This window comes from Haemorhous mexicanus, chromosome 14, assembly GCF_027477595.1.
Source record: "Haemorhous mexicanus isolate bHaeMex1 chromosome 14, bHaeMex1.pri, whole genome shotgun sequence".
Classification (NCBI taxonomy): domain Eukaryota; kingdom Metazoa; phylum Chordata; class Aves; order Passeriformes; family Fringillidae; genus Haemorhous; species Haemorhous mexicanus.
This window is the reverse complement of record NC_082354.1, coordinates 7,964,305-7,985,521: the sequence shown is the minus strand read 5'-3', so window position 1 is coordinate 7,985,521 and position 21,217 is coordinate 7,964,305. Positions and strand designations below refer to the sequence as shown.

General features: G+C 40.9%; 1 protein-coding gene across 4 annotated transcripts in view; it reads right to left on the bottom strand.

The window, feature by feature from the left end:
- Positions 1-21,217, bottom strand: part of AFF2 (ALF transcription elongation factor 2) — a 332,807-nt gene that overhangs the window by 27,262 nt on the left and 284,328 nt on the right. For 2 of the 4 annotated variants that reach the window (XM_059859352.1, XM_059859355.1), the window contains exons 10-15: positions 13,869-14,031; positions 12,333-13,352; positions 10,101-10,225; positions 4,079-4,313; positions 1,998-2,137; positions 1,388-1,451 (exon numbers count right to left, since the gene is read on the bottom strand). In XM_059859352.1, the coding sequence (XP_059715335.1) occupies positions 1,388-1,451; positions 1,998-2,137; positions 4,079-4,313; positions 10,101-10,225; positions 12,333-13,352; positions 13,869-14,031 (1,747 nt within the window). The remainder of the gene's footprint in view (positions 1-1,387; positions 1,452-1,997; positions 2,138-4,078; positions 4,314-10,100; positions 10,226-12,332; positions 13,353-13,868; positions 14,032-21,217) is intronic. The other 2 variants (XM_059859354.1, XM_059859353.1) reach the window with 2 other exon arrangements.

Here is a 21,217-nt window from a genome sequence, read left to right as displayed (position 1 = left end):
TATTTGCTAGCATGGAGCAGGTAGCCCTGTGCCAGCACCATGTGTGCTTTTTTAAAGGTCACCCAGCTGTGGGAGGTGTTGTGAGCCTGCAGAGCCAGGCTGTGGCTGGATGTGCCCTGCTGAGCTGGCTGGAAGCCATCAGGCCACCTCCTGCAAACAGGCACGCTGGGAGGGATGACTGTCACCTTGCTGACAGCCATAACAGGTGCCAAAACCCTGAACCCACCTCACACAGAAAACACACTTGGAAACACTGTGCCCCAAGCCAAAAGGGAGCCTGGAGAACTCAAGCAGACAGCTTGAAATGTCATTCCTCCTTCAGCTCACTGACAGCAGAGGGAGAGACTTTGTTTGGCTAGTTTGCTTTTTAAAAACAAAGCATGTAATTGTTTTGGGGATTTTTAATTTTTTTTTTTTTTTTATTTCTAAGTGCAAAATCTCTAATGGGTAATGATAGAATATACATGTAAAACCCCCAGAAATGATGAAGTTGAGAAGTGAATAATCACCCAGCTCTATAAGGGGCAAAGTGGATGGCCACACTCCATTTTAGACATCTTAGTTAAACTAAATAAAGGAGTCAAGTTCCACTAAGTCTTCCTGAATGAGCCACTGCTCTGCACCCTATGTAGCACACAGGAGGGAAAGTCCCTTCCTACAAAGCTAATGTTTATTAAGGATACTTCAGAACTGGCAATAGCTCGTGTAGAACAAACCATGGTAGAAAACAATCTGTCAGATTATGTAGTTTTATAAAAATCCAAACACTTGGCAAAATTAGGCCCATCTTACTGGAATTTCCTCTGGGGTAAAGCTAAAAAGCTTTCCCAGCATTGAACTACCTCACTACCAGATTTTTCGGGAATAAGTGTGTTGAGACTTTCTTTATCAGGCTAAAACCATGCAATAAAAATGAATGTAGTACATAAAAATGAATTGTTTCAGATTTTAGACAATCAGATTGGAAATATCAAACAGTTTTACCACATGATAATGGGGTGTGAGGTGATTTGCCTGTCTTTCTGCTATGGAATATTTCATCACTTCTGTTTTAGGCTCAAAATGAATAGAAAAACAAATTTCAAGAACACATCAACTTTCATAAAACCATCTTACATACTTCATAAACAGCATGATTGCTGCTCCCCCTTGGAAGAACCACTAGCTATTGTAAGTAGCTTTCTTTTGGGAACAAATACATAAGATTTAGGAATGGCATTCAGGGTTTAACTTGTGCACAGCGTTTATGGAGCACAAACTGAAGCACAGTTTAGTCAGTAGCAGAGTACCTCTTGCTTTGAGAGGCTTTAGATCTTGTGCAATAATGTTCATTTTTTAACACTGAGTTCCACAGTGGAAAGAGACAAAAAAACCTGTGATAACCTACCAGTGCATCTGCTTTATGCTTCAGCTTCTTAGCCTCTTGCATGTAATAATCTGCATTGTGCAGCCTAGAGAGACAAAATCAATTAATTCAAGTCTTTGCTTTCATATAGTTGGACAAACGTTGTTTGAAAAAATTGCTGACTGCTTTAAAGAAGAATTTTGACATGTATGCCCACTTATCTCTTTAAATCTTAACCTGATATCAATCTGAAGCTGCTGTATGCAGAGATATGATGGGTGACCAGAATGCAAAATAAGTAGCTGTAGAAACTGGCTGCCCAAAGGACCTATTAATGTGTGCTGAACAGAGGAAAAGGAAAAATATTTTAAACTAATTAAGTATAAGAAGTTTCCATTAGAGGAGCTAAAATAAAAAAATGAAGAAGAATTACCGTGAACCAACATTCATGATCTGAGAACATTTATCAACAGAATCTTCATTAATCAGTGACAACAGTTCATTTGCCAAGATTAAAACTCTGTGTGCCTTTGTGCAGCACTATCCACACAGGTGCCCAATGCCAGCACTGTAATCAAAGATATTCTCTTTCACTGGGACCTCTGCTTGCACAAAAATCCCAATCACAGAGCACAAAGTCAATAAAACTTACACATCATCAAATGTTATTTTGGGTCTTCTGGGCTCAGAATTCCCATTGGAAAGAGTTGGCATTGCAGACCACATGTCTGGTTCTAGATGGCTGGTGTCAAGAAGAGTGTTGGCTGTGGGTGTACTGTGAGATTCTTCCTCCTAGGAAACACAGGACTGTTATCCATAGCTCAAACCAACACCTTCCAACCATGTCAGGGCTCACATCCACCCTCCCTGCCAAAAACCCTTCCCAACAAACCAAAGGCTAAGGCACCAGGCAGCCCACCCACCTTCATGCCACCTCACCAAACCAGCCTTCCCCTCTTTGTAACACGAGACTAATTAGACTAATTAGTCAGACTAATTAGGGAGTCTGACTCCACTTCTGGGCTCTCACCTGAACCCAGGAATTTACACTTGGAGGTTTAGGTGGACACCATGGTGTTACTGACTAGAGACAGTGGTTAAAGCAAGGCTTGGGAGATCTAATGGGCCAGGCTAGATTTAACTCAACTCCTTCAAGGTGTATCACACTAATGGAACCTTTTTTTTCTATATTACTAGGAGCTAACTGTTAATGTGGCTGAAGAGCCTGCTTGGATTTCAGCAGGGAACAATTTCCTCTCTTGCTACAGAGGGAAGAATGGAAAGCAGAAGTCAGTTGTGACTTTGCAATGATTAAAACCAGAAGCATAACAGAAGATTTTAAATCAGGCAATTGCAACTGGCAAGCTTGGTCCCCAACCAGATAAACTAAATTACAGATGAACCAATGAACTAGGGAAAAGAAGTCTAACATATTTTAGGGGAAAAATATTTCTTGTATCAAGATAATAGATTAACAAAGGATAAATCTGACTAGAGATGCTGGGATGAGAGGAAGAGGCCCTGCTGTTTACACAGCACTGTTTATTTGCTGACATATGCAGTTCATTTTGGCACTGATTTCAGTTGAAGGCGTGTGTATTACTGGCGCAGCTTGAAGTGACACAATGATATCAGAAAGCAACAGGGATGAATGAATAAGGTGAAGTGATTTGTCACCTACAATTCAATGCAACTTGTGAGTTTTACCATTACAGGGCAGGGTAACAACCTCTCTCAAAGTGGCGAACTGTGAAAAATGGGGCCATGCATGGCCTTTTCTGCGGCAGAATTTGCTTCTTGGCTTTTAATTTTGACAGTGATACTAAGATACAGTTTGATAATATAAAGTAAGGATGGGTTTAAAACTCTAGAGCAAGGACTGTTTTCTAAAATGGGCCAAAACCCTGGAGTTTCTCTGTTTCACCTAAAAAGAGGATGACAAACAAATATGAAATTTTACGTTGTTTTAGTGAATTTGTTATGCAGTTTTGGCCCTTTTTCATTTATTTTCAGAAAAAACCCCCTACCTGAATCTGGTGAAAAGCAAGCAACAAAGAACTGTCTACCTGAATCTGGTGAAAAGCAAGCAACAAAGGACTGTCTCTGTGAGAACCACTGATGGGGAGATGGCCCTAATAGTGATATTCTTCTGGGGGGAAAAAAACCCCCAATTTACAAATTGTCTACAAGCTTACAAATAATTAATGAAGATTAAGCATAAATAAACCTTACTGTTGTGAGCCTGAAAACCCGAGAGAGGTTATTAACATGCTGAGTGTACTATGGACAGGAATTTTTTGGTGTATTGTTATTGTCTGTTTAGTTTAGGCCATATTATTCAGTATGACTACAGTGCTTAATTCTGGCTGAGAATTTGGGGCAGTAATTCAGGTGATATTCTGGAAGTTTTATTTTCAAAATGTGAGTGCTGCAGCTACAGAGTTAAGGGACTAATTTCAGCCAGTTGATGGCTGCAAAGGCTCTTCTCTGGGGCTCAGGGTTCAGGTGCTTCAGGGAATGAGAGACAACACCAAGAAGATGCCTAATGCTGACCTAAAAACGGGGCTTGCAAGAGCTGTTTATGCCTGGCTCTGCAAAGATCCACTCCCCCTGAGTGGGGCTACATAAGCATTTAGAAATACATATTGTGTGGGAAAAAAAATCCAACAGAATAAAGCTGAACTGATTTCATTTTATCTTGTTCACCACCCCCAACGGAGGCTGGTTACTTACACAGATTCCTTTGGGGTTAGAAGAGGATTTATTTTCATTCTTTCTGTGTTTAGAAACAGAGGAGGAAGAGCTGCTGGTCTGTGAGGTGTTAGTGACAGTGGGCTCCTGGCTGAAGGAGCTGTTGTCACTGCTGTGCCGCCGGTGCACAGGGTCGTCCAAGAGCGGGGACAAGGGAGGAGGGAACAGCTTCTCTTCTCTTTTCTTTGTCACCTTCTTCACCGAGCTACTGCTGCTCCTGGGACACACAGAAAAACCAGTTGCACTTCGAGAATATTGGTTAATTCTCCACAGCACAAAGCTGCACATTTTATTTACTGAGAAGCCAGCTCTGCCCTCCAATCTGTCCTGCAGTCCGGGACCCTCCCTGGTGAGGCACAAGGGGACAGCAGTGAAAACAGAAGAGCTGCCTGTGCCTTTTGATGACTGCAGGAACCTTCTGCTTTGGAGGACAACTTGCAGTGCATTAGTACAAATTGCACCCAATTTAAATGCTAATTTGAGTCAGTCTTCATTTGAGAGGTCATAGAGGTTCTGACTCAGCAAAGTGCTGGAAAGTTTTATGCACAGGGTTAGTTCCTTTGACATCAAGTATGGCTATTTATGTGTTTAACATCAAGCATCTTTTTAAGAGGTGGATTAGGGTTCACATAAGCAACCTCTGCAAAAAACCCCAAACAGCACATGGCAGCATATGAACCAAAAATAGAATTTATAACAACTACAAAATGATAACCGTAACAATAACAAGATAATAATTATTTAACCTCTAGAATAAAGGCAACATTCAACACTATATTAAAATGATACATTGTAGCTGGCAAAAGCCCTTGAACAAATATTGGTTGATGAATTGAACGTGATTCAGAAAATGAATGTGGTTTTGACATGAAAGCTCAAGTAACATGATAATCTATTGTCTGTTTTATGTACAAAAATTGTTAGCTGGCTAGCAATGGCAGCTGTGATGCACAGTAAAACCAGAAAAAAAAAAATCAACCTGGTAGGCCTTTCTCCAGTCAAATTCATCAAAAAAGAAAAAAACAAACCCAAGACTTCACTGACTGCTTAACATGTTAATCTACTCATAGATTTTTATTTTAGGTATTGTCCCAGTTCAGTCAATGAAGATAACCTGAATTTTAATCTTTTGTAAGACATCTAATATTGTACTACATGATCGTTTACTTTTCATGATTATTGACTAAAATTTCAATAACAAATTAAGTCAACAAGAATTTATGTTTTGTTCCCACTTTCAGTCAGTGTCAGGAATTATTGATCTCCTTTGCCTCAAAGTAACCAGGGAAAGAGAAGAAGGCGACCCAGGTTTCCTCACTTCTCATTTAGCAGCTCTTTCTCATTTCAGTCTGGCCTCTTCTGCAGTTTCACTGACAGTATCAATATCTACACCTCGGTCACTGCCCTACTTGGACCTTTGGTGATACAGAAATATTTTAGCCTTATCTGTGAAACCACAGAGTGAAATCAAACAAACTCCTCATGTTTTATAGCTCCTCTACCCAAAACTACTTTAATTCAACTGAAGCAGAGTTAAAAATATCTTATTTGAAACTCTCTGATATTAAAGATCTTCAGACTGAAGAAATAAAACAAGCTCAAATTCATATTTCCTTATGGATGGATGCTGTCCTTGGAAAACACATGGGTCTGAAGAAGATCAAAGGCAAACAACCCTGTTGGACTAGACTGGCAGTTCTTGGAGGAGACTGATTTCATGCACATGTGGTCTTGCAATATGTCCTCCAGAAAGTTCTCACTCAAAGCTCCATCTGTTTGCTTTCTGACCCCCAAAGGGCATTTTGGAACTCAGACAAGTTACCATAGTTATAGCTCACAACACTCTGAACTTTTTCCAGAGGAAAATTTTCCAGAGGAGGGTGAGCACTGCCCCGACGAAGCACACACGTGTCCTTGGACTGTACAGCAGCAAAGAAGACACAGTTAACCCACAGAGCACCCAGGGCAGAACCCAAACCCTCTGCCTCCCAAAGCACATGCCCTCCACAGGCATGAACATGCACTCACAGGGGGAACAAAGTGGTTTTCTGTGCAACTGTGCATGTAGGAGTTTACTGCCCTTCACTATTTAAAACTTCACCAGTTCACTTCATCTTTGGGCTCAGATATAAGATGGGGCAAACCAAGGAACAGGTGCAGCTACTTAACTCTGGCAAATAAATCACTCTGTGGCTTGGAAGAATTAACCACAAAATAAAAGGCTCTAGAGAACATTTTTTCTACCTAATTTACGTTTCACCCCCCCCCCCCCCCAATAAATACAGTTTAAATTGTCTGTTTTTTTTTTTTTTCTTTTCTTCTCCTTGCCCACTTAATTCTATAAGTTTTTGCAGGAATTAAGCTGACAATTTATTTAGCAATGTTACCTCCCTCAGATTTACACTAAAGCATTTATGCTAACAATAACCTCCATGAAATAGGTTGTTACCAGCAGTTAACCAGATTGTCACTTTGCTTTGGGCTGTTAATGGCCTAAGAAACTGGTCTTTGATTGCAGGAATGGCTAATTTTGAATGAATTTATTGCAATAATTACTGAGACTCAATGGTTTAATTTGCTGACATGATTGTTAGTTAAAATTATTTAAAATCTAGGGAGAAACACAAAGTGCACTGAAAAACTACAAGCAGAACTGATGGTCTTTTGGCTGCAGGGTTTTAATCTTTTGTGTCTAAAAAGGCCAATTATCAAAGAAGAAGGTTCCCCATATGCTTTTTTTTTCCCAGCCTGTTTTTTTTTAGGGCAGAAAGCAAGCAAGCAGGCAACAAGAGGTCATTGCATGAAGAAGGGAGAATTTCCAGCTACTCTCATGTTTCAAGCTGCTTTTCTTTGCCCTTTCTTTATCCACTCCTTGTGCTATGCAGTGGTACCTCTGGCCTGTTAGTGAGACAAAGCCATCCCAGGCTTTGTCTATACCAGGAACTTGGCTTTCCTTTGCCTCTCCTCCCCTGGCCCACCATGAAATGCTGCAATTGATGGTGTATCTGACTTTCTGCAGGGGTGTACAGGGAAAGGTCACTCCCACATTAGCCTGGGCCATATGGCAGCACCTGAATGGAGCTGAAGTCATTGCCATAGATGTGAAGGCTGCCTGTGCCATGAAGGAACCCCAGTGAATGCTGCTGTGACTACCCAAGGGATCAACTAATCTGTATTGCCAAGGAGAGGTGCATCTTCAACTAAAGGTCAAACAAAAGAGAATGGGAAATTTTGAAAAACTAAAATGCAGAAATGCTTGCCTCAGACAGATTTCTAGCATGCCTGCTAAATGGTGGGCTTGTTTCACTGGCATGAGTCCAGTTTGACTCACAGTTTGCATCAGTAAATAATTCCATGTTGCTACAAAAAGCCAGATACTGGTGAGCATTTGGTGAGTCCAGTCTCTGTCTGGACTGGGTCTACCAATCAAATATTCATATATCAATGGGATTCGGCAGTACATCCAATTAATGCTTAAATTAAAATTTCTCTGTCAAGGAACTAAATATAAATAAGTAATCCTCTGCTGCAAAGCACCCAGCTGACCTGACAAAAATTCAGCTTCACAGAAGTGCTTCAATGTATTCCTACAAACACACTGAATCACCTATTCCTTCATTTGCTCTAAGTACCAGAAATAAGGAAAATACAGTGGCAATAGTTTGAACAGTATATTTTAAATGTCAGGTCAGATTTTGGAAAAGGCATCAACCCCTCAATATGTGAGGGAAGAAACAGAGGGGTAATTATGGCTTATGCAATGACTACATAATACAAAACTGCTCTCTGGTTGTGCAAATGCCTTTTAAGTTCACAAGTGGCCATTTGAAATTTTTAAACTCAAATTGTACATGAAGTCACAGAAACTTGTGGAAATTAGGCATATAATTGCCCTTATTAGACATGTGACCCTTTAAAGATTAAATGTGCATCTTTGCTGGCTTTATTGAGCCCATATATTTAGGGGAAGATTAGAGAGAAATGTATCCAAGTGCCTAAACCCCAGCAAGGCAGGCAATGGGAGCTGTGAAAGAACAGGAGTGACCTGTCTCTTGCTGATTGCTCCAGACTCCAGAATGCCTCCAAATTTTGGCCCAGATTGTGGTCTTTCTGTCAAAACACTCTTGTACCTTTAAATAAGCCTAATAAAAATCTCGTGTCTGCCTTGGGGAACCTGGCTTATTGGCACAGGGATCAAGTTCTAATAGGAGAGACCGAAGTTTCCTACTAAGTGACAACATCCACCATGGGACTTAACACCTCCTTAAGGGATGAAGATCATCATCACACCTGTAGCTGACTCACCCTCATTTCTTAAAGTCCTTTATATATAGAGAGTTCTAAAAGGAAACTTAGAACTTTTGAGAATAATAGACCAAATGGCAAAGCCTGTCTTTCAACCTTTTCCCCCTGAAGTGTTATTTTCCCCCATGGCCTTGAACACTGGACTTTCTTCTGCCTCCCCTTCTAAATTTACTCAGTTTTCTGGAGAACAGAATCACTCCTGACTGCTTAAAAATGAATGTTTAAATTTCTAGGAAATTGTCTTCACACAGCTCATCCAGCTTCCTGATCTTTTGGGAAATACATTGATCTATATTCAGTTGCATGTCTCTGGGAGTTGAAAACCTGAACTGAAAACCTGAGTCAAAAAAGTATTGCATTTTCTTCAAGCAAACTCAGAAAACACTAGTAACAACAAAGGCAATGTGATCCAGGTCTCACTGAGGTGGAAAAATAGTCAGAAAATTTTGTTTCAAAACTTCAGACAGATGAGAGAAAAAGCTAGTGTATGGAAATAACTACTGATGGACACAATTATGTTTAACAGAGAATACCCAAGGGTTGAAAACTCTGAGGAATCAAATTAACGACCTGGAAAACAAGCTCAAATTAAGAAACATCAGGTTGGGGGTGGATCCTTAGGGTCTGATGGTGACAAGAATAGAAGGATTTTTTTTAATGGATTGTGGAGGTGTTGGGGATGGATAATCCTTGATTCCCTCTGCAATATATCTCTGCTCATTGTATATCCAGCAATGACAATCAGGCAACACCCATCATGATGTTTATCAAATGTGCAACATGTCACAGATCCCACTGCAACTTTCAACTCTTCCTTTTCCAGACTCCAACTCTGATTTTCTCAGTGGCTGAATGAGGGGCAAATTCACAGATTGTACTCCATATTGACACCAGAATAAATAAAATTATGCTCATCTTTCTCTAAGGATTTTAAAATTAGTGTGCTATTTCATAACTGGTTTTTGAACTTTATCTAAATTTAGCTATATTATCGTCAAATTGTTTATAGAAGCACACAACGATTTTGATTCTTTGCTTATCCTAGTGCAAAGCAGAAAGAAGCTCCTCATCTCAAAATCATAAAAACACAAAATAACAAAAGGGAATTGGACTCTTTGGCTATTTATAGAATGTTAACCTTGTAACTCTATAATCAGAATCATTATTTATGTGGCACCTGTTTGTTGAAGCATTATAGCCACCTCTGAAAGACACTCTGAAAGGCACAAATTATTGGATGGTGTGTCTGCTGAGACACAAAGTATGTCTGAGACACCTGGGATGGTGGCCCCTGGCATTGCTGTATACACAAGTAAAACAAAGAGGAAATTTCTCTATTTTGTTCAGTAAAACTGGCAACTGTCTCTCATGAAAATTATTCAAAAAATTAATTCCAGGCAATCAAATAAATCACACTTTTAGCAGGATTCCCCGTCAAGAGAGATTAAAGGTAACCGAGGCAAGAGAAAACATTGAAGGGAGGTTGAAGAGTACCCCAGGATTGTGGCAGCATTCTGAAGTCCTGCAGGCCATCAGAAGGAGGAATGTATCTCATCCAAAGCTACCTGGATCCTCTTCCTCATGGATGGGAAGCCACTTTTGCTGATGGGCTGTAAAGCCCATCTGACTCAACAGCAAAGATATTTACAGAACAGTACTGTGAAATCCCTCAGGAATGTGATGTCAAAAACCCACTTACTCTTTAGTGCTGGTTATTCTGTGGTTTGGAATTGGAGAGATACAAGGTGGGAGCAGACAGGAAGCTGGAGGCTCCTCCAGGCGCTGCTTCTTGCTTTCCACAAAGGTGTCCAGGCTTTCTGTCTGCTGTAACAAAAAATGGCAGAGCATCAAAGATCCAGCACTTATGCACAGCTTCACTGCCATCCAGGGGACCTATGGAACCTCAGTGTATTTCCCTTACAGCAGCAGCAGTTAAACTGCTGGTCTAAGAGAAGTGAAAGTCCCCTGAAATCAGGGCTAAACGTGCTCCAAACACAGGACATGAAGTTATATAACAAGTGACATAGCAGATACTTAGGAAGCAAAATGTCTCATGGGCTGAAGTTATCTTCTGTAGTGAACTGGAATTTAATTAATAATTCAGATGCAATGATTTGATAGCACCAAACCTTATTCAAGTAAATAGCTTTTACTCATTGACCTAATAGAAGCTGATGGGAAAACTTCTCTGAGTAAGTATTCCTCACAGGACTAGGAGTAGAGGACTGAGCTGGGGTAGTCATTAAGAGCAATAGCTCATTTGAAATTTGCTTTGGAAGATTCCCTGAGGCATGACTTTTGTGCCTGATCTAGAATGATACGAGCAAAGGTGATTATTGCTCTGTCACTGGAACCTTCATTTCAGTCTTCGAGTCCACTAGTAGATATCTAAAATAAGTCTTTTAGTAGCACGATTTAGAAACAAAAATTAGTCTCTCCCTACCCAGCTTTAACTTGGTATACTCTTAAGTCATCCTAATTGGCTTGTTTCCCCTTGGGTACCAGTGAACAATCACATTACAACATTCCAAGGGCTGATTCAGAGCCCAGCTTATGTTAGCACAGGCCCAGAGCAAGATTCTCCATTTTGTTACTTTCTGATTCAAAGATTCAGTCAAGGAAATGATGAGGTTCCACCTTTCATATAACCCCCCTTATTTTATTTTCTCCCCTGGGAGCCCCCACTTTAGTTGCCAACACTACACTTGTGTTTTAGTCAAGATTCCTTCTCCATGATACAGACACTCCACTAAGCTACCCAGCAAGAATTATTTTTGGTATAATTAATATGCACCCTGGTGTACTTAGACATACATAAGTATGGACATTTATACATCCCTCTCCTCTTTTTTTCTCCTTCCTTCTTGCATCCCTCTAGTGTGCAGCTAGAATATAAATTGAATAAAAACCTGCTGAGTTTACTCATGTGATTACTTTCACTTAATTCAGCAGGGAAGGAGCCAGTGCAGTGACTCATTTAGGCAGGGGTGTAGACCCTGTGTCTGCCTGGCATTGTCTGTCTTTGTCTTGCATTAATTCTCTCTTACCACTGGACTCCTCAAACTTAGGATTTCAAGAAGTCCAGCAAAACAGACAGCTGAAGTAATATTCACAATGATTTATAAAATTTGGGGTATAAAGAAATACACTCTGATGACTTTTCACAGGCAGACCAGAGTACAAGCATTTCAGCTGGAAAAATGACTACAAAAATTCATTTAGGATATAAAACCTCAGTTTCTTTTCTGAAAACACATTTAGTTTGAAGTGCAATGTCATATCCCACAAGGTAGGATACCCTTGGGCATAAATAACATAAAACACATGATAAAACATAATGCCTTCAGTCAAAATATATTTGTTTTTTGGGAATCTGTGCAGAGAAAGCAACTAGTTAAGTAAATTATATTTCTATGGATCATATTTGTTCATACCACAAAACAATACAAAAACTAAGTTCACCAGGAGCATAAGCAAGCACCATTCCACTGACTTTGATGAAGCCTGTTTAAACCAGAGGTTAAAACACCTTAATTCTGCAGACAATAAACCCCTCCCTTCCAAACTGAAGTCACATTTTCTGAGTATGGCTGAAACTGCACTAATAGGAACTCATCACTTTCTGCAGATTACAGAACACTGGAAACTAATAGGTGAGTGAGCAAATACAGTGAAAAACCTGCTAGAAAAATCTCAAAAATACATTGTTTATTGATTTTTTTTTCAGCTGGGGTTTGCTTTTTACTGGTTTCTGATGTTAATTTGTAGTGCACTTGTAAATGTCAGTCCTTTGTAAAGCCAATAAAGCCTCAGTGCTGTGATGCCGCCCCACAGCCCAGCTGCAGGTGCAGTGAGGAATCACTGCCTCTGGTCCTGACCTCCAGGGTGCTCAAACACAAGTGCTTTCCTTTAAACAATGAGAATGACTTACCTTGTGTTTCCTTTTGGATTTTGTGGAGGGTTTTTCAGCTGCTGGGGTAGGCGACTCTCGAGATGGTCGCCTGTGCTTCACATTTGCCTCTCTTGGTTCACTTTTCACAGACGTGGTCTCAAAAGTTTCCTGTCCAGGTATCCTGGAGAGTAAACTAAGGTCTATTTTCACCCACAGAGATTTGAGTTCTTCATATTCTCTCAGTGGGGACAGAAGTTCATTTTGTACGATTGGGATAGGAGAAAAGAGCTGCTCCTCCAGGTCATTGCTGGTCTGGTCAATGGATGTGTTGCTGCCATTGCTGGTTAAGCTACTTACGCTGAGGATGTTACTGCCAGAGTCCTTCACTTTGACACCGCTGCCAGACCCAGTGCAGGCTGGCAGCACCTTGGCCTGCAGGCTCTCCTCCTGGTCTGTGTTTGAATCAGAAGTAGATGAATCAGTTTCAATGAACTCCCGGGACTTTGGGACAATTTTGCTGGGGCCTCTGTACTTTTTCTTCTCTGAAGTGAGACCTGTGCTAGTTCGTGGTTCTTTCCTTGGAGCTGTCTTCCCAACTGCTGCTTTAGTTCGAACCTTTGGCTGCTCGGGGGGTTCCTGTGTGTCTTTTTCTTTGGGAGTGTTGCTGGTATTATTTGGTTTGGGCCAGTTATACTCTTCTACACTGGAAGTCCTTTCTACCTTTTTGGGTTGCTTTTTCCCAGTAGTCCTTTGTGAAGTTGGCTCATTATGAGCTGGTGACTTCTGCTTGGAGCTTTTTGCCTCTGGGGTTTTCTGGGCAACCCGTGGTTTGGCTTTCTCTCGGATGGGACTAAGGATCGCCCGGTCTTTGGGATCGGTCAGGGGCAGGCTGCTGTTGAGCTTCCCTTTGTTTGGCCCCTCGGGCTGCTGGTTGCTCTGGGCCTGGGAGCTGCTCTCGCTGTGAGGCTCATTTTGATTGTTGATGATGGTCTTGTTGTGGGGGTTCACCTTATTTAGCCATTTATCCAGCTGCCATTTGTTTGTTGAGGGGGGTTCGGGCTGCAGATTGAAGGATGACAAGGAACAAATCTCAGACAGAAGCAGTGCTTTTCCTTTTAAAAGACAACTTTTTTAATGTACCCTTTTATTTCAGTCAACTAGTGGTGACTGCTAGTTTTATGGGAGTATTTATGGAGTATTTATGGTTAATTAGGCTTCCTTATCTGGTTTACAATGTAGCCCTGGAGAAATTTAATACAACTAAAAAGTTTAGCTAGTCCCTGAAGAGATGGCTTTGTCATGTTGCCTTTCCTTAGTCCCAGCTGAATACTGTGTCAATAAAATCTTCCCTAGCTACTGGCAAAAAAATCTAAATATTTCTTTAAAGCAACTCAAATGTAGGCCAGAAAGATTCTTCCAAAAACCAGAATGAGTATGTGGGTCATACATGTGAAACGGCAAAGGGAAAAGCAGTCAACAGCATCAAAGAGCGCAGAACCCCAACACGCCCCTAGCAGGGAGGGGGCTTTGCTCCCCTCCACCCTTCCCCCTGGGCAGAGCTGAGGGTGGCCTCACCTCTGGCGTGGCACTGCGGGACTCCTCGTTGCACTCGCTGTCGCTGGAGCTGCTCTCGCTGTCGGAGTCGGACTCGGAGCTGCTCTCGGACTCGCTGGAGCTGCCGGAGCCGCCGCTGGAGTGGGCCAAGCCCGCGGCGTGTGCCACTGGCACTGGCAGGCTGCTGGGGGACAAGACCCTCTCTTAGTGTGCTCCTGGCCTTTTGCAGGTGCTGCCCAGTGAACCCCATTCACACCGAATGAACTCAGTGACACCTCCCTCTCCTGCAGCGCCGGCCCACGAGAGCTCCAGAGGCTGAGCCACCTCCAGGGGCCGTGCCACCTCCAGGGGCCGTGCCACCTCCAGGGACTGTGCCACCTCCAGGGACTGTGCCACCTCCAGGGGCTGAGCCACCATGGAGCCACCAGAGGAGCTGGCTGGCTTCATGACTCATGGGACACATTGATTATGTTAATAACATTACCATCATCATCACCCTCCAGTAAGAAACACTTCAGTGTCACAAACCCGAGCTTATTAGGCTGATGATTGCAAAAACTAACAATCACACTTAAATAATTCATTAATGGAATCATGGTTTCTTCATTTTTTTGCCAGTTCATCTATAATTTATGATCAAAGGAAGGACATCAGGCAACTAATATTGGACAGGACATTTTAAAAATTAATTTTAATGAATACTTTTACACTGCAGTGTACAAAAACTACGTACTTTTGACAAGTCTCCAGGGAGTGCCTGAGAATTTTTTATTTATAGCTTTTTTTCCCTCTCATATTTATGATAATGCAGTGAGAAAATAGCATTCATGCTGAAAATAAGCTTCTCTGTGAAATCTATTTTTCTGTGTGTTCAACTGTCCTCCAAGATGTATTTATTAGCAGTGCACTGTGTGTCATTGTTTCTCCTCATCATTTGTTTCTAATCTGAGAGGTCAGACGACCCCAGTTTTTAGCACTACAGAATTCTGCCAATCTGAGTCTTTATAAACTCATCTTTAATTTCAACTTTTTCATCAGGGAGATAACCATAAGGTTATATGTCTCTTCAGCTGATCTATACAGGGACTTTTTGATGATTGATTTTAAATTTGTGAAGCTGACAAAGCAAAGTGTTTGAAAATTGACACCATTTGCTAGTACACCTTTATGGATATTCAATACTTCACCTTAATATATCATACACTGTGTGTGTCCCATATTGAGTGATCCAGAGGTGCCTACAAGGTATAATACAGCTTTGCCTCTGTTTCTATTTGCTTTTCTATTTTCCTTCAAGAAGAATTCAACTAAGCCAGGAATATTCTTTCCTTCCTTTTTCAAACCATGATGCTCTGTGCATCACGATGCCCTCTTAAAAAACCACAGTGACCAAGAAACTGGAAAAGCCACGGGAAAAAGCAAAAAAGGAAAAGCCAGAACAAACTGATGTGTGACCCTGCTCTGCCAGAATCTTTACAAGCATTGCCACTGACTTCTGTGACAATAATAGATGGACTTCAATTTTCTCCTTGCACTGAGCTACTTTCTCTCCCTCCTTGTTGGTAAAACCTATCGCTCGCCCCGCGGTTGGTAACAAAACTGTCTCTTTGAGCCTGGCAATGGCCCTGCAGTGCCCATTGACAAAACAGCTTGGTGCTTTAGGGTGCATTAATGAAACAAAATTACTCACTTGGGTAATTGCTGCAGATCACTAACTTTGTTGCTCATTAAGTCCATACACTTTTTATTTTTTTAATTCTTTCAGCGGCTCCTTACTCAACTGACTCAAGTAGAGCTAGTTAGAAATTTTCAACTGGACAGAGAAGGCAATTCAAGGAGCAGATGATGAAAACACACAGGCATTTCTGAAAGTATTATGGAAAACTAACCACTGAATTAAAATGGATCTTACATTTTGTATTTAATAAAATTATTTTTGAAAAACGTTTTTATTTCTGCCTTTATCCCTTCTTTTTAGTGAGGCTCAAGAAAGAATAAGAAAACACATTTTTCATGCAATTTTTTTTTACAGTAAACAAGGAAACAGAAAAGTGGAGAAAAAGAAAATGTGTTTGTAGGGGTGTTTGCCTTGCTCATCAATATCTAGTAATTTTGGTCTTATATTTTTTACTTGGAAAACACTAATAGTAGATGAAAACCGAGCTTTCATATTTCATTGCAAATGTTTCCAGGAAGAATAAAATAGAAAACACCACAAGGATTCCCAGACTGAGGAGGCAAACATAACAATTCCATTCTATAATGCCAGAATGAAGCACCAGCCTTGGAAAAAAAAGTGTTATTTATGGAATCATCACAAGACTGAAGTTTTAATTTAAAAACAACTTTCCCCCTAAATCTGAGAGCTTCTCTGGAGTGGTTTGTGCCCAGGCAACCTCCACACAGAGGGGTGTGCGTGGAGCTGCACACACAGCTGTGCACATCTGCCTAAGAACATGCTCTGCTCTCATTAAGACAACTGATATGAGGAGTAACACCTGTTATCTTAGATCAAAGAAGGGAAAGGCAGTGCCCCAGCCAGACCTTTCCCACCCCTAAACACAACTTTCCTCTCTTAGCACTCTGGGACCAACATTGCAGCTGGGATGTGCTCACAAAACAACAGGAGTCATTCTGGAGCAGACTGCAACTGTCTGACAAAGAACTCAAAGGGCAGGAATAAAACCATGGAAATAAATAGCAGCTCCAACCTGGCCTTCTTTTCTTTCTTTCTGCACACCAGCCCCACTCAGAAAAAGCTACCATGTGCCAAACATTACTGAGCAACACAGCTCAGCAAGCATGCAGGAACCAGACAGGCTCAAAATAATGTTTTTCATACAAAACACAATGAGGTCATATTTTTATTTCATCTGGGATAATAAAATTATGCCTTGGCTACACCGGGCAGTTTCATGCTGAAGGCATCATTGCTGATCCTCATTACTAAAGTACAAGCATTCATTTTCATCATGTAGTTTGGGTTGAGAGCAACTGTGTATGCTTTGCAAAACAATCAGATAAGACCCAAATGCCTTTCCTAGCATCTCACTATACTAAAGATAGATCTAGTACATAGCTACAAGCACAATCAACTTCTTACAAGGCAGTTCAGCAGAGAAGAAAAAGGTACACATACATTTCAAAAACAAACAAAAGCATTAAAGTGTGTAAAATGAATCTTTGCTTCCAATAAAATAAGTTTAGTAGATATTCTGGATTGCTTTTTGTGATTTTTTTTCTTACATAAAATGCATCTCTTAGTTCAGAAATACTTGGTTTGCACTCTTTCCAGAGATTTCTGCAGATATAAAGTTCAATCATGCTTTGAAAGATGTTGGGCTAGATTCTGCAATTCGAGCAGCTGTTATACAAATAAACTGGCCTTCCTCACATAGGTTTCAACTGCATGAGCTGGGGGTTGCCTCTTGAAGAGACTTTTTCAAAGCAAGCTTTGTTATGTTGCTAAGATCCAGACAAGGAATGCCAGTCCAGACAAGGTTAAAAATGGATTTAAAGCATTTTATCATCAGACCCAAGTCCTCAAAGTGACTAAAGGGGGCAGGAAGGACTGATATTTGAAACTATTGAATTTTTATTTCACAGCAGGAGATGAGCACTCATATTGTTCCTCAGTGTTTGGGTGGACAATGTTTTTATATCATGTGAACTGAAAAAAAAATTAATAAAAACAATGCTGCACAATGAAACACAGCATTGTTTGGGTAAATAACACTTAGAAGAAAGCCAGTTCATTATTATCACTTGAGATTGGAGGCCCCTACTGAGACCAGTGACCCGCTGTGCTGGATCTGTGTAAATACACGATGAGGCACAGTCCTTGGGCCAAAGAGCTTGCAGTGCAAACACACAAAGCAAACAGCAGAGGTATTACAGTCATCTTCATACTCAGTGTGGGCCCATCACATTCTCTAAGTGCAAGGCCTCTCTGCAGCTAATAGAAACATCAGGTTTGCCCTCCTTTTAAGTTTGTTCTCATTTTGCAAGCCCCGTGCTCAGCACTCGAGCTGAGTCCTGCAGGGCAGCCAGACATGCTCTGCCCCGACCCAGAGCCCTGACCAGGCTGGGAGCAAAGATGCAAAATGACTTGGCAGGGAGAGCCCAGTGACTCAGGCCAGATGGATCAGTGGCTGCTCACCCCTCTCCCCAGGAGCTCCTCCTGTGCCGTGGGGATGAGAGCCCTGGAGTGACACCCACACTCAGGGGGATGGGGAGCCAGGCCTGTCCCTTGCTGAGGTCACCAGGAGGATGTCTCCACCCAGCTGCCTGCAGACTGGGGAGCTGGGACCCCTTCTGACAGAGGAGACCTGCACATCTGGATGCCAGCTGGAAGGAAGCTCTTCTGCAGCACCTTCACCCACCTCCCTTCTTGTGCTTTTGCAGCGCAAGCATTTCTCCAGTCCCTGATACTTGTGCACAGCATGGCCACAAAGTATGAGATGAGAAATGCCCTGAAGGAGGGGACAAACACTGGTACCATCAGTACCCAGAGTATTTTTCAGCTCTTGCTGAGCTCTAGCAAGCTGAGATTTGCAGGTGTGTGGCTGCTGATGGCTCCAGGTGAGGAGGTGCACTGACCTCATCACACACCAACCATCTTTCTTTGACTGCAGTTCACTGGTACAGGTGATCTGCCCAAATCACCCTGAAGCTTGTTTGTTTTTTAATTCATGGGTTATTTTTCTAAAGCCAATTAAAGCAGACATTATTATGTGGCTGGATCATTATGCTGCACAGAGAATCAAAGGCCTGATATGTGGCTTATGCTTTTTTGTTCTTGTTGACATCTGGACCATTATATTGTTTTCAACATATAATTTACTCTACTGTTGTTATAAATGATCTTCAAAATTAAACCTGGTAGCTACAACAAAGATAATGTGAAGTACTCCAACTCATTAACATCTAATAAGAAAAATAATAAACTTTTAATCTTGTAAATACAGTTGTTAAAAAAGGTATAATTCTGACTACAGCAGTAAACCTCATCAAGGAACAAAACCTCCTAACAAGTCCTTAGCTATCTCCCTGAACCTTTTCCCAATTAGATGTAGTCATGTTAATTGCTGTGAGGAGAATTTGGCAAATAGATGGTGCTCTGCAACAATAGGTTTATTCATTCTAACCCTTCCTTTTTAGGGTAATGATGAATAGGCCACTTGTTTCACTGTTCTACTCAGAAATCAAAATGTAAACATAGAAAGAGCAGAGCATTGCTGGACAGTGGGAAATTGTAGATGGGAACTGACCAGTGAGTCAACAGTACATCCATGCTGGCAACGTATTTCCATTAGAAGCAGCACTCTACAAAGGTTGCTTTACTGCACAAGCCTATATTTAGGGAAAATTCAACCAATGAAATCTGGAAATGGCAAGGTCTATGCTGGAAAACTGACTATAGACTTGACAGAGCAGTTGATCTTCCTGCTGAGGCACCGCATTGGGAGTGAGATGAATTTTGCTTTTTGTCTGAGAAGAAAATACATCTGTGCATCAGTTCCTGCTGATTAAAAGAGAGGCTATGTGGCCTAGCCTTAATCTGGATTGTCTATTTAAAATGCAAATTCCTGAGAACAAAGAGTCTGATTGCACATGGCACTGAAAATTGGGTGCCCAGCTCTGAGCAAGACTTTTGTGCACTAAACTACAGTGCAGCATCGACCAGAGCAGACAGCAACACTTCTCTTATTTGGATACTGTTGTTGTCCCACTCCTTATATTTTATTTGAAGAGACAGAGGAAAAAACCCTCTGGAGTTTTTCAGAAGCCAGCCCAATCTCTCCTTTGGATCTATTTCTACAGAAAAACTGCAAACCTGATGGGCATTACTTGGAATTGCTGGACTCACTGAATTCTGCATAAAAAAGGCCGTTTCATTATTCTAGCAGATAATAATAGTGCAGCACCTAGCAGATTAATATTTAGTGTCAGAATTTAATACCATAACTGTTCAATAACAAAGTTTTATTTCTCTTCTATTCTTACACCATTATCAGAAAGTAATATTCTCTTCTAATTTGAAAGGGAGCTGCAATTTTTTTTTTATAATGAATTGTTCATATTTTTATCTTCAAACTTACACACGCCTGCCATTAGATTGCTTTTGAAAGAAAAGGATTGCTCTGGATGATTTGTTCACTGCCTTCCCATTGGTTAGTATTAAATTATTTAACATCAGGCTGGTAGGATTCAAATCTAAACTTTCAAAGACTTGGTTGACACAGGAACTGAAAACCTGTATCAAGGCTTTTAAAATATTAATCAGCACCCAGGTCAATGAAATGAAATAAGGTGTGGAAATTGTTGCTTCAGCTAACATTAGCACATGTAGTAAGACATCACTTATGATGGCTCCCTCATTTCAAAACACATGGAGAGGGAAAACCTCTCTAATATGCTATTCAGGATGTGGCAGCTGATCTGCCTGTATCAATCCTGAGCACTGTAATGCAAGCAGGAGCTCTGATTTATTTTGAGGGGGAGGGTAATTTACAAGATGTTGTATGTAAAAAGCCACAGCCTCATTTTACTGTGTTCAAAAGTAACTGTTTTAATCAAAGACTGTTTATAACAAGGTTGATAGAGTTACTGAAACAGATTTTTTTCATATACATATAACCCTTTTATACTTCCAGCTTTAAAGACCATAAAAAAGGATAGTAAAGATGAAAGAAATAAAAAGAATGACAGAGCTAACTCCTATGAGCCACAATCTATGTCAAAGCAGAACCAAAGTGATTGACAGCTTGCATTAGTAATGAATAGAGTGGGGAAAAGCTGCCAAGAATCCGTAACAAGGTCAAAGCCTTCCAATAAAGAATTACATTAGCCACAAATCCTAGGTGGAACTGTGTATATACATCTGCAATGTGACTTTAACCATGGCACTGTTTCTACTGTCCTATTCTGACTCTTTTCCAGTTTTTATTCCCAGGCATCAGTAAATTCTGACTCCATCACACCTGTGATAAAGAACAGGTGTAATGTATTGACTTACGACATTATAAAAAACAAACAAAAGAGGAGGAATTTTAATGCCACATTTCTAACGGTGCACATAAAAAACTTTCTGAACTATTGGTATGGTAATCACTCTCCTTCCAGTATCACAGCACTGTTATAAACACTTGATGTGGAAGAGAAGGGTATTTTGCATATTAAAAGCAATATTGTATCCATGATTTGTGCATGCATCACTCTGCTCACCTCAGAGTTTAGAAACAATTTTGTGAGCATGATATTATTCAGGGAATGCAATGTATGTAGGCTTTTTGATGTACAATATTTTAGTGAATACATTCAAGTGTCAGAGAGCATTATTTGTACTGTGCCCTGATGTGCTACTATTT